At 49.2% G+C, this 11797-nt stretch overlaps 1 protein-coding gene across 5 annotated transcripts in view; it reads right to left on the bottom strand.

Moving 5' to 3' along the window:
- Positions 1-634: 634 nt before the first annotated feature.
- The window catches only part of DESI2 (desumoylating isopeptidase 2), a 46435-nt gene continuing 35272 nt past the window's right edge, over positions 635-11797 (bottom strand). For 3 of the 5 annotated variants that reach the window (XM_064594424.1, XM_064594425.1, XM_045877580.3), the window contains 2 exons: positions 11457-11598; positions 635-4007 (listed from right to left, as the gene is read on the bottom strand). In XM_064594424.1, the coding sequence (XP_064450494.1) occupies positions 3774-4007; positions 11457-11598 (376 nt within the window). In that variant the 3' untranslated portion in view covers positions 635-3773. The remainder of the gene's footprint in view (positions 4008-11456; positions 11599-11797) is intronic. The other 2 variants (XM_064594426.1, XM_045877583.3) reach the window with 2 other exon arrangements.

Here is an 11797-nt window from a genome sequence, read left to right as displayed (position 1 = left end):
TGGGGCGCCTGGGTGGCTCAGTTGTTAAGCGTCTGCCTTCTGCTCAGGTCACGGTCCCAGGGTCCTGGGATCGAGCCCCACATTGGGCTCCCTGCTCCACGGGAAGCCTGCTTCTCCCTCTCCCACTCCCCCTGCTTGTGTTCCCTCTCTCGCTGTCTCTCTCTGTCAAATAAATAAATAAAATCTTTAAAAAAAAAAAAAAGGCGGCCAGCAAAGAGAAGGGTCAGGTTGGAGGTGCTAAACAGAAGCGAACAGGTTTATAGGAAACAGGCTCTTGCATGCTCGATGCTCCAAGATGGGGGGGTGCGTGTGTGAGCAAGCGCGGGAGGGGGGCTCTCCCTCTGCGACCCCTCCCCTGCACTCTGGGTGGACAGCAGAGACGTGTCTCCCCTCCCAGCCCGTTTCATGGCCTGGGAGCTGGGGCTGACACCCACGGCCGCCGTGAGGAGTGGGGTTATGCTCTTTGGCAGCTAAGGACTTGGCCCATGGACTTGGGCTCTAGAGCACACATGTGAGTCATACAAGAGGGTCCGACCGCATCCACAGAGCAGATGGGAGCCTTGGGTTTTAAGGGTTACCACCCACCCTCTAACACAAGTATGTCACAGTTGTAGTCAGAAAGCACTAGAAAACATTTCTTATAAAAGTATTTTTTTAATAAATCGATGTATTTCAATGTTGTTAACATGATAGCCCAATGCTATATCAAGGTAGCAAAAGTGAAATTCCTGGTTTTTTTTTTCATATAAACACTATGAATGACAGTACATTTGCATTCAACTTCACAAGAAATTATCTTCAGGTTCATGAAGATTCTTTAACAGCTGTAACACCTCTCGAACAGTGAAGATGTGTATTGACAAGGCGAGTCTAATCACTGAGCCGCACCTAGGACTGTAGGGAAGGGAAGAATGTGCGATGGCAGAAGAAACACAGCACGCACGCATCGAAACGACCGAGTATCTTGCAGAAATGGAGCCGTAAGAAGACACACAGATTCGAGCCCTGAAGCAGCGAATGTTTCTCTACCCGTTTTGTGATGGAGAGAAGCCATGGGCACGGAGTCCCGCAGCTGGGCATAGCGTGGACTCTCCTTGTGCGCGGTGGCGCCCATCGGCGAACACCGGACCCTGCTCTGTGTGGATGCTGGTGAAGGGAGCTGTGTGCTATCACTGTGGGCCAGAGCAACACTCAGCTGGGCGCCAGGCCTCCAGCGGGGGCTCTCTCCACGCCACCTCCTACAGTTCCAGAGGCCACTGTCCAAAGCCGATGCCCCCTTCTTAGGGTTGACAAAACCCCGACCAACCAACCCAAGTGCACTGACAACAAACCGAAACCAGTAGCTTCTGGCCCTCCCACACTGTCGCCGTCCAACCCACCATGAGAAATGGGTTTCGCTTGGTTCCCGCTACAAAGACAATCTCTGACTCCGTCATGTCACATGTATCTAAATGACTGGATTTTTCTGAACAGAGATCAGGCTGAGAACACAATTCTTTCCCGGCAAGGGCAAGAAAAAGCTGGTTAAATGCTAGTCCATTAAGTCCAACCTCAACTTTGAACTATAGAGGGGAACTGGTTTAAATGAGATTTTCTAAAGTAAAGACAACCTCAAGTACAAGTGGATTGCAAGCAATCTCACATCCAGAATTTTATATGCTGATTGCTAGTATGATAAATGGCCTCAGGCCACTATTTATTTCTACCAGGCCCCTTCACGCTATTTTTCACTCCAAATGCTGCAGATCAAAGTAAACACAACAGAACAGTGGTGAAATTGTTTGTGTGCCGAGGTGCTGGATTCCAGATTAGCACAGATGGGGTGTTCCTGGCTATTCACCAAGATGGGTCTAACGGATGGCCACTCCTTTATGTGGGTCAGCAGCACGGACTAAAATCACGTTTATCTGAATGGATGAGAAACAACTGTCATCCACCACGTTATTTAAAAAAATCCCAAGCAAACTGCCTCAGACACTTTCCACGAACCTGGGTTTTGGTGCTAGGACTCTCCTCTGAGGGAACAGACACATGGCCGGAGTCTTAGTGTTTTATTCTAAATCTCCTTTTTAGGCCTGAACCAAGTCAACTTCTCCCAAAGATCCTATACTCCTTTCTTCCTTCTGTCATGTCTCTTAAGTGAGGGCTCTGCACCCTCTAAAGAACTGAGGGGAGAATGGTCAAGGCTTTCCTCTCCAGAAACAGAACAAAAGCATAAATTAGGTTAAGTGGCTTCATTTTTCTCAGGTCAAAGCTTCTAACCCAAGGTTTGGTTTCCCTAGGAATAGTGTGTGCTTCAGTTGATAAAATGAATCAAAATCAGCTGATGGAAAAGTTAAAAATGTCCTTTACTGAAAGATATGTATCTTTACAAAGAACAATAGCAAACAATCCAATCTAGAAGTTTAAATAAAAGTAGGTGCCTTTAAAACTAACAATCTCTATAGAGCTGAAGTCACTGCCTTGGATAATTTATACGCTGCATCCAATATTCTATGTAGGACATTCATTCTTAAGGCAGAAGAATTGAATCTGACATGTAATGACTTGGCTCTTACATCCAAGGGTCAAACTGGGAGTAGATTTGAGCAGACGGAGTCCCTGCTAATGAGGACTTATCTGCGGTTGACAATTTCTTTCTCAGAGTAGTTTCTGTAAGAGACACATTTGAGAGAACAGAAAAAGATGAATTTTAAGACACACAAATATCTTTCAACAAAAAGTCAACGAGACTCGGTTTTCTAAGATGAGGGGATGCTACTCCCATCACAAGCCAACGGACTCCAACACACTCTGTCTGAAATGGTACATAAAATGGTGGAATATCAAATGATTCACTTTGTGGACAGTGTTACTTGAGACTCCAGTTTTCAAGGTCTCGTATAAAAGGCAGCCCGAACAGTTAAAAAGCAGCTGAATGTCAACTCACACCGCTACTCAGAAGGCTGCCACTTAGGATCTTCCTACCCCGTTGTCACAGCCCGGTGCAGGGAGGGGGGTAGCGGGAGGTATTAAAATAAAGGTGAAGCTCCCAACACGTGTGCAAAAATACTCCTTAGTGACTAGCAAGAATATCTTTAACGAAAACCATCTTAACTATGGAATCAGAGGGGTCCAAGCCGGACGGACGCAGGAAGGGACCAGGCTGCTGAGGTGGATTGGTATTTGGGATGCAAGCACCACACCCCCCGGATTTGGGGGAGCCTGGGCAGCGCGCTCCTCTGTGGGGCAGGGAGCTGCCACCCTCGGCCACGGGTGCTCCTTGCCCTCTGTGTCCTGAACGTGAACAAACCCAAACACAGATCTAGAAGACCATCCTCAAGCGGGTGATGGCGACTCTCACCGCTCAAGTATCCCTCGTGTGCCTAGTGTTAACACCGTAGCTCCAGCAATTGTCGGAAGTGTACAAAGATGACCTGCCTCGTTTCTGAAGCCATGAAGATTTTCTTCTTTCACGGTGGCAGGAGTCCATGCAAGATTTGTAAACAGCGATACAAAATACTGTAAACATAACTTAACAGAGCTCGTATAAAACAGAAGTAAATCCAAATTTACAAGTGGGTAAAAAAAACCAGAGGGAAGCTTCATACAAAGTTCTCCCTCCTGCGCCAAGTGATTCTTTTGATTACAAATATAATCCTGAGCTGAAAAACTGGGATTGGGGGGAGAGCCATCTCTGCATACAAAATATCCAGAGGACGCTTACTCTTTTACTTTCTCTAGTTGATAGTCAACTGTCAGAGACAGCTCTGAAGGTGTGACTTTGGAGACGTTTATAGTTTGGTGTGGCGCCCAGGTCTGGAGCCCGCTGCAGCGCTGGCCATGGAGGCGGATGCGGCGGCGTCCTCGGCCTCCTCTAGTTCATCCTGCAGCTCCTGGCTGACACTGGACTGCAGGGCCGCGGGGGTGAGCCACTCCTTGGGGAGGCAACTCTGTAGAAAGGGTATACAGGAGCTGAAGTAGGCAAGTCGATTGATCCAGCGAGGAATCTCTTTCCCGCAGAGAATCTATGGACAACAAAGGGTGTGGTGTTAGGTAAGATGAATGAGGTGGGCCTGGTCCAGTGCCAGGGTATGGGGGTGCGGCGGAGGCAGGTGGGTGCCCCAGAAACATTGCACCTGGGCCTCTGGAGCCTGGGCCCTTCCGGCAGCCCCATCCTTCCCGTTCTGCGGAGCCTCGTTCATGTGGCTCACTTTCTGCATCTCTATCTACCCTGTGACTTCTGTCCCCATCCTACTTCTCCCCAGGGGCTCGAATCGGCAGAGAGAGAAACAGCTCCCCAGACGCAGACCTGGCTTTGGGAGTCCACGGCAGGAGTGGGGCCGGAACGCCCGGCTGGCTTTCGTCTGCAGACTCCGCTGGGGATGGCGGGAGCAGATGTGGGGCCAGCAGGGGCCTTTCCAGCTGACGATGTGTGGCTCTCTGCCCACTTCCCGCCCTGACTCTGTCCTTAGGACTCCGAAGCCACAAGCCACGGCCCCGTCTATCTCAGATAGTAAGAATCAGGCCTTCCACAACGAACTTTACTCCTTCTTAACCCTCTTGCCTGTCTGTAGACAACACTGGGCTTCCTGGACCCATGCTCCCCTGTCCCCTTGGTGGTTCTGCCTCCAGTCATGACACAGATTAGGATCAGGCCATCTTATCTTAGTTGATGACTTGAGAAAGGTGTCAAGGTATCTTATGCCCCCAAATTAGTGAAAATGTAAATAAACTGGTACCTGTAATGAAGCAAGGAAATTTTTCTCTCTAAAGGGTTAGCCTTACCTGACAAAGGTTACATTTCCTTTAAATACGATGTCTCTGTCTTAACCACAGGGCAAGTGGTCTCACTTGAGGGGAGATGGCATGTTTTGACCAAACTTGATCACCTGGCCGGGCAGCACTAGAGGTAGAGAGAACTTAAAAATATTGAGGGTGCCTGGGTGGCTCAGTCGGTGAAGCGTCTGCCTTCGGCTCAGGTCATGATCTCGGGGTCCTGGGATCGAGCCCCGCATCGGGCTCCCTGCTTAGTGCGAAGTGAGCCTGCTTCTCCTTCTCCCTCTGCCCCTCCACTTGTGCTCAAATAAAATCTTTAAAAAAAAAAAAAATTTGAGAAATGTGTCCGTGAACTTGATCTGGGGGAAAGCCGAGCCGATACCACTCCCATCTCTCTCCCCAAAGAAACCCAGGCCAACAAGTATTATGTTGTATTTTACACCTGACACGTGGAGGGGGGGGGGCGCTGCATATTTGCAGGTTAAGCACAGAAGGAGTGGCGAGGAGCATAGAGGTCAGCATACAGCCGCTGCTGACTACTCACTTCCTTCAACCTACTTCCCATGTCCTGGTTGTGCTCAATAAGCTACCTTCCTCCCAACCCCTGGTGGTGTGGCCCTGATCAGCTGAAAACGCAGTACTGTCCGCGGCAGCCTCCTGTTTTGGTAGAGGGACTTGCGCTGGGACACGGCCACCCCCATGGGCTGAGTTCTCAGTGGTGGAGTCCAGTCTGTGACCAGTCCCCCAGCTTATAAACAAACCCCCGGCCCGGCCCTCTCGGAAGCGTGCTGGTCCTCCGCCAAGCCAATGTCTCGAAACTTCGAGTCCAGACCCATTCGTGAGTCATTCAGATTGTGACCCGAATTTTCAGAATGAACTAGATTATAGATAGGAGGGCTAGCTGTGACATTTGTTTTAACGCATTACACGTACGTGTGTGTACATACTGTGTCATGATGGAAAACATTTCTTACGGGGGTAGTGGTTTATGTAGCAGAATTACTTTTGCATTTAGGCTTCAACCAGTGATTCCCCTTGTAGAAATCCACCCCTGACACACACTGGCTGGGTACGAAGAGACGTATGCACAGGGTGACTGGTTACAGCGCTGTGGGTGATGGCAGGGTGGCATCCTGCTCCTGATCTTTCTGCACCGAGTATGACGTGAGCTGTGGGCCTGTCACCTTTGGCCTTTATTACAGTGAGGTACTTTCCCTCTCTACCCACTTCACTGAGTTTTATCATAAGTGGATGCTGAATTTTGTCAAATGGTTTTCTGCATCTACTGAAATAATCATACGACTTTTACTTTTCATTTTGTTAATGTGGTGTATCACACTGACTGATTTGCAAATGTAGAACCACTGATGCATCACTGGGTAAAGTCCCACTTGATCGCGGTGTAGAATCCTCTTAATGTAGTTTGAATTTGGTTTGCTAATGTTTTGTTGAGGATTTCTGCATCTCTGTTCATCAGGGATGTTGGCCTGTGATTTTCCTTTTTTGTGGTGTCCTAGTCTGGTTTTGGTATTGGGGTGATGCTGGCCTTGTAGAATGAGTTTCAAAGTGTTCTCTCCTCTTTCTTTTTTGGGAAAAGTTTGAGATTAGGTATTAAATCCTTGAATGTTTGGTAGAATTCACCAGTCAAGCTGTCTGGTCTTGGACTTTTGTTTGCTGGGAGGTTTTTGATTCAATCTCCTTAGTAAAATAACCGGTCTAGTCAGATTTTCTATTTCCTTATAATTCAGCCTCAGAAGAATTGTGTTTCTAGGAATTTGTCCATCTCTTCTTGGTTGTCTAATCTGCTCACAGTGTCTCTCTTACGATCCTTCCTACTTCTGTTGTGTCCGTTGTAACTTCTCTTTCATTTTTGATTTATTTGAGCCCTGTCTCTTTTTTTCTTGGTGAGTCAAGCTAAAGGTTTGTCAATTTTGCTCATCTTTTCAAAGAACCAGCTCTTAGTTTCATTGATCTTTTTGCTGTATTTTTAGTCTGTATTTCATTTATTTCTACTCTGATCTTTATTACTGCCTTCCTTCTACTAACCTTGGGCATTGTTTGTTCTTTTCTAGTTCCTTCAGGTGTAAGTTAGATTGATTTTTCCTGTGAAGTATATGGAATATTTTTAAATCTGGGGAGGAGGGGAAATTCATGATACTAAAAGAAAAAAAAAACACAACAACTCTTGATCACCTTTGGAGAATGCTATTGAGCTGCGTGAGCGGTCCCCAAGACCACCTCCAGTTAGATGATGACTTGCCGAGAGGGCTGCGGGCCTTGGTACACAGCTGCATTCACAGCCATGATCCACAACAGGCAAGAGTATGCAAAGTCCAGAGGAAACCAAGCACAAGCTTTCAAAGCGTCTCTCCCAGTGCAATCACACAGGATACACTTAATGACCCCGTGAAGGAGTGGGGGCAACACATGTGAACGTCCACTAGGGACGTTCACTAGATACCCAGCATCTGAAGTTTTACTGGGGCCTGGTTATGCAGGCAGGCACCCCCTCCTTAGCAGGTACCAAGCTGTTAGATTCCCCAGAATCTAAGCAGGTGTTTCACAGAAATCACACTGTTTGTACAAATCAGTCAGGCACAGCGAGCCACTCCTCCATTCTGAAAATCAAGTTCTCAGATGCCATCCAAAGCCCCAATCCCGCCTCGGATAAGCAGGGCTTTATAAGGACAGCAGGCTCTGGCCTGTTTTAACTTTTTTTTTTAACACAGTACCCCCCAGCCCCCAAACTTGGCCAAGCTGTTGTTACAGCAAATATTATCAAAGGGCCCCATGCAGGAGGGTGAGACCAACCTCAAGTATTGATTTCGGTTATACCTAAAGGGTATAACTGGCCTTAGCCAGTTAAAACAAATCCCACTAACCATCAAGGTTTATTTTAGAAAGCCGGGTGGCGTCCACCTTCAGTTTTGGTATGAACCTTCTTTACCTGGCCTGAGGCATCATTCAGGATCAGCGAAACTCTGGCCAGTACCCTGAAGTCGGCCTGACAGGTTTTTAGGGCTGAGGCAATGTCTTGACAGTCAGGGTACACACACAAGAAGTAAAACTCCAGAGGGCACACGGGTACCCCTAGAAAGTCAGTTTATGATGTTAGGGCACCCCAAGCAGGGTACCCGGGTCAGGCAGTCCAGGTTAAAAGGCCCCCACCCAATGCGCTTTCTCTCTGGGAGTGAGCACTGTGGGCTTGCTCTAGACCGAAGATTTTTGTCCCATCAAAGTTGGTATGCTGCAATCTTAACCTGCAACATGATGGTCTGTGGAAGGGGGGCCTCTGGGAGGCGGTCAGGTCATGAGGGCCGAGCCCTCGTGAACAGGATTCGTGTGCTAACCAGGGATCTGAGCGCCCCCTCACCCTTCCTGCCACCCAAGGCCAGGGCAAGCAGCACCCTGTGACCCAGGAAGCAGACCTCACCAGTTGACCTCACCTTGATCTTGGGCTTCCCAGCCTCCAGAATGGTGAGAAATAAAGGTCTGTTGCTGAGAAGCCCCCCGGCCTGTGCTCTTGTGTTTGAGCTGCCCAAATGGATGAGAAGACAGGGCTTCTGCCCGAGGGTTTCTAATCTAGCCTGAAAAACTGGCTGAATCTTGGTTTCAGGGGGTCTGCCTAGAGACGGTCAGATCCAAACAGTTGTTTGTCTGCGACACCAGGTTACCGGCCTTGTGAGCGTGGAAGACGTGTGGGGTGTCGTGTGTGGAAAGTGTAGGAACAGGGCAACAGCTGGCTGAACTCCAAGTTGCAGCAGCTCAGAAAGGCAGAATGCAACATTTTTCTTTAGGACAAGGGGAGGTGCAGTGTTGAAAAACAAAGGTTATCAAGGCCTCCCTCTTCCTCTCTCCTCTCTAGCTGCCAGGGTTTGGGGTTTCTGTTCGTCGTCGTTACAAAATCAGTGTGTGCCATTTAGCAATCCTAACTTTACACTTTAAAAATTATCCCCTGCTCTCATCCAGCCCTTTTTTGGTCTGGAAAGGATGTACACAAGAGGGACAGAGTTCTTGCTGGAAATATTTTTATGTAACTGAACTAGACAGGCGCATCATGTTAGGGATTCGTCAGGATAAGATCCAGAGTTTTCAGAAAACTTCAAAATGGGTTTATACAGCGACTCCCTCCCTCTACCCTGACCACTTACATAGCGAGCAGCGTAGGGAAGCTGCCCCGCGTCTGCGGACAACTGCACTTGGTAACCGCACGGCCCCGCTAAGGAGCGTGCAGCGGGAAGTGGGAGGAGGGCGTCTGGCTGCTATCCCCTGGAGCCTCGGTGGGACATGCATCGGAAGTGGGCGGGGGTTCACAGTCCTGGTGATGTGCTTTCTCCCCACTTGCAGTTTTGGCAAGAATCACTGGTTAGGGATTCAATCAGTCCCTGTATTAGAAATGCGAGCCGATGAGCAGCTCAACACAGCCTGTCCCGGCGGGGAAAAGCCCTTTCTGGTGGGCACCTGCAAGTAAGCCAGACGGGTCGGTCAACGTCCGTAAGGCTTTCATAGCATAGGGCTCCGCAGACGGTGTCCTGACCTGCAATGGTCCCCAAGGAGAAGCCCTGTTCCCTGAGCCTCTACCTTTCAGTCTGCATGGAGGGTAGTAGACAGCGGCGGGTTTCAGCCTATCAGTCAAGCCATGGCAATTAGGGTTGTGAATTCAGGATTTCAAAAAAAGGCAAGGGCTTTTCTTCGGCAGGAGTAAAGTCAAGATGCTGCACGGCCAGGGAGCCATGTTTCTAAGTTCAAGCAACATGCAAGGTTTCCCTAAGCCTTTTTTAAAAACCCAATACAAAATATGCACATCGGGCTGGAAAATCAGCAGCCTTGATGGGTCAGACATCTGATTTTACAGGAGCTCATTAGTATCTAAAAACTGCTTTTTAACACTCTGAAGTCCACCTGGAAATGGTCTCTCTTTGTATGTTGTCTCCCTTTTCCCAGAGGCCGTAATACGCAAAAATCATAGTAAAAATCTCAGCTGTGGAGACACATTCTCATTTCATTATCGAAGACTTAAAACTCCATCCACTCTATGGCTGCAAAAAGCAAGGAAGTTGTGTCCCACTAACCCTTTCGCTTTGCAGCATTCCCCAAGTGAGACAGTCCCTGTATCCTCTATAAAATTACATGCACAGAACATTTTATGCTAATTCCTATCCTACATCTATAGCAATAATCACAAAATACAATTCTTTCCTCATTGCAAAATCACTCACACTGTCCCAGCAATAAACTTAGCCATGACAGAGGTTGCAGCCGTCCGGCGAGATTCCAGCTGGGATGGGGCGGGGATGCCTCAGCGGCAGCTCAAGCATTAGTGTGGTATCCCCCCTGCTCCCATGCTTACTTGGCTCGGGCCTGGAAACTTTTTAATCATGTTCCCTCCCACTTGGAGAGAGCAACACAAAGGTTTAGCATTTTTGGCTGCCCCAAAACTCAACTTTGGGAACTTGGGGGGCTTTTCTTTTCTCTTCCTGCCTAGAGGAGAGGACAGACCTCAGGTATCACCTGGGCTACACTTCGTCCCCCTCATGCCTGCAGCCTGGGTGAAACAGCCAGGGGATCCAGTGCGCCGGGTCTTTGGGGCTGGATCGACCATTCCTAACTGTGTAGGTAGCTTCCCCTGTCACAAGGGATGGTGGCCCGGCTGCCCCTACATACTCTGGGATGGGCGACAGCCACCTCGTCTGTCAAACGAGGCGACTGGACTGGGTGCCAGCTACTATCTATGCCGATTTTAACATTCTATGGATCCCTATGGATCCCTGGATGCATTCCCTACACGTGCGGTCCAGAAGGACCTGAACCACCTTCTCTCGTTCCTGAGAGGCAAGCAGGTCAGCTCTACGGTATCAGCGCGTCTACAAGACTGGAGTCACGGCCGGACAAATCGTCAGGGCTCACATGAACATCAAGATGCTGACTCTGGGCGCTGCGGTGGGGTGCAGACGATGTGAATCACGAGCCCTCCGTGCTGCGGGTGTGGGACACATCCGAGAAGCGTGGTGCCCCCAGGGCGGGCCGGTCCAAGAGTCGTGCTCTGGAAGCCACAAGGGCCGGGGAGAGGGCCAGTGAGTCAGGCACTTGTGCACAGGCCACCGAGGCGGACAGGCCACCGAGGTGGCGGCTCCGTCTGTCCTGCCTGCTGTCCAGGTCCTCTGGGCCCGACGCCGCCCCTGCCTCCAGCCGCCGAGTGCTAGTTAATTCTCTCGACCTTATTTCCTAATCTTGTGATTTCTTCCCTCCATTTTCTGTGTTCAGGCCCTCCGATTCTGATCTAGCCCTGGTCTCCTGCTTGGGAGTCAAGAACAGGGAAGGCAAGTAAGTGCCTGTGTGTGAGTTGGCAGAACGAAATTTCCAGAGCAGTGAAAGGAACGACTTAATAATTTTAAGAGCCAGGAAAAAAATTCACACTGGCAACTAAAACAGAGAAAGAAGAATCTGGTGGCTGAGAGGCAGCAAGTTCCAGGCTGTAATAAGACAAATTGGAACCGGAGGAGATGATTATCTGTGCGCACTCCACCCACGGCCACGTGGTGATCGATGTCACGGTGGGAACCCACGCTCATTCATACCGGACACAGAGTACCGCATGCTCCCCGACGCGAGGGGTTGGGAAAGCGGCTGACAAGAGCGGCCAGTGATGACGCTCCGGGTGTTCTCCGCCTGAAGGGCCGAGGAGAAAACGGACTCACCTCCGACAGGGCCGAGGAGAAGTGATTGCAGTTCTTGTGCATCAGGTGGTAGGCGTTGCCCTTGTACTCCTTCCCCAGCTCCTCCACGATCTTCTCGATGTCATCCTCCAGGAAGTCTGTGCTCCCTAAAACTACAGCTTCTCTTGAAGAACAGAAAGAAAGAGGAAAGAAACAAACACGACTGTGTGAGTTTTAAGTATTTCTAAAGAGCATGTTCAAAGACTTGCTTATTTCCAGGAATATTCTGACTGGCGTAACAAAGCCGAGTTAATGCAATATGACTAAAAGGTACATGAGATACTTCTAAAAGTTCTGTTGAGTTTCTACTTTTCTACAATAAA

Source organism: Mirounga angustirostris, unplaced genomic scaffold (assembly GCF_029215605.1).
Source record: "Mirounga angustirostris isolate CCGP_5_RB_7025 unplaced genomic scaffold, mMirAng1.0.hap1 SCAF_6, whole genome shotgun sequence".
Classification (NCBI taxonomy): Eukaryota; Metazoa; Chordata; class Mammalia; order Carnivora; family Phocidae; genus Mirounga; species Mirounga angustirostris.
Note: the sequence above shows the minus strand (reverse complement) of the source record. Positions and strands in the feature narration are given on the sequence as shown.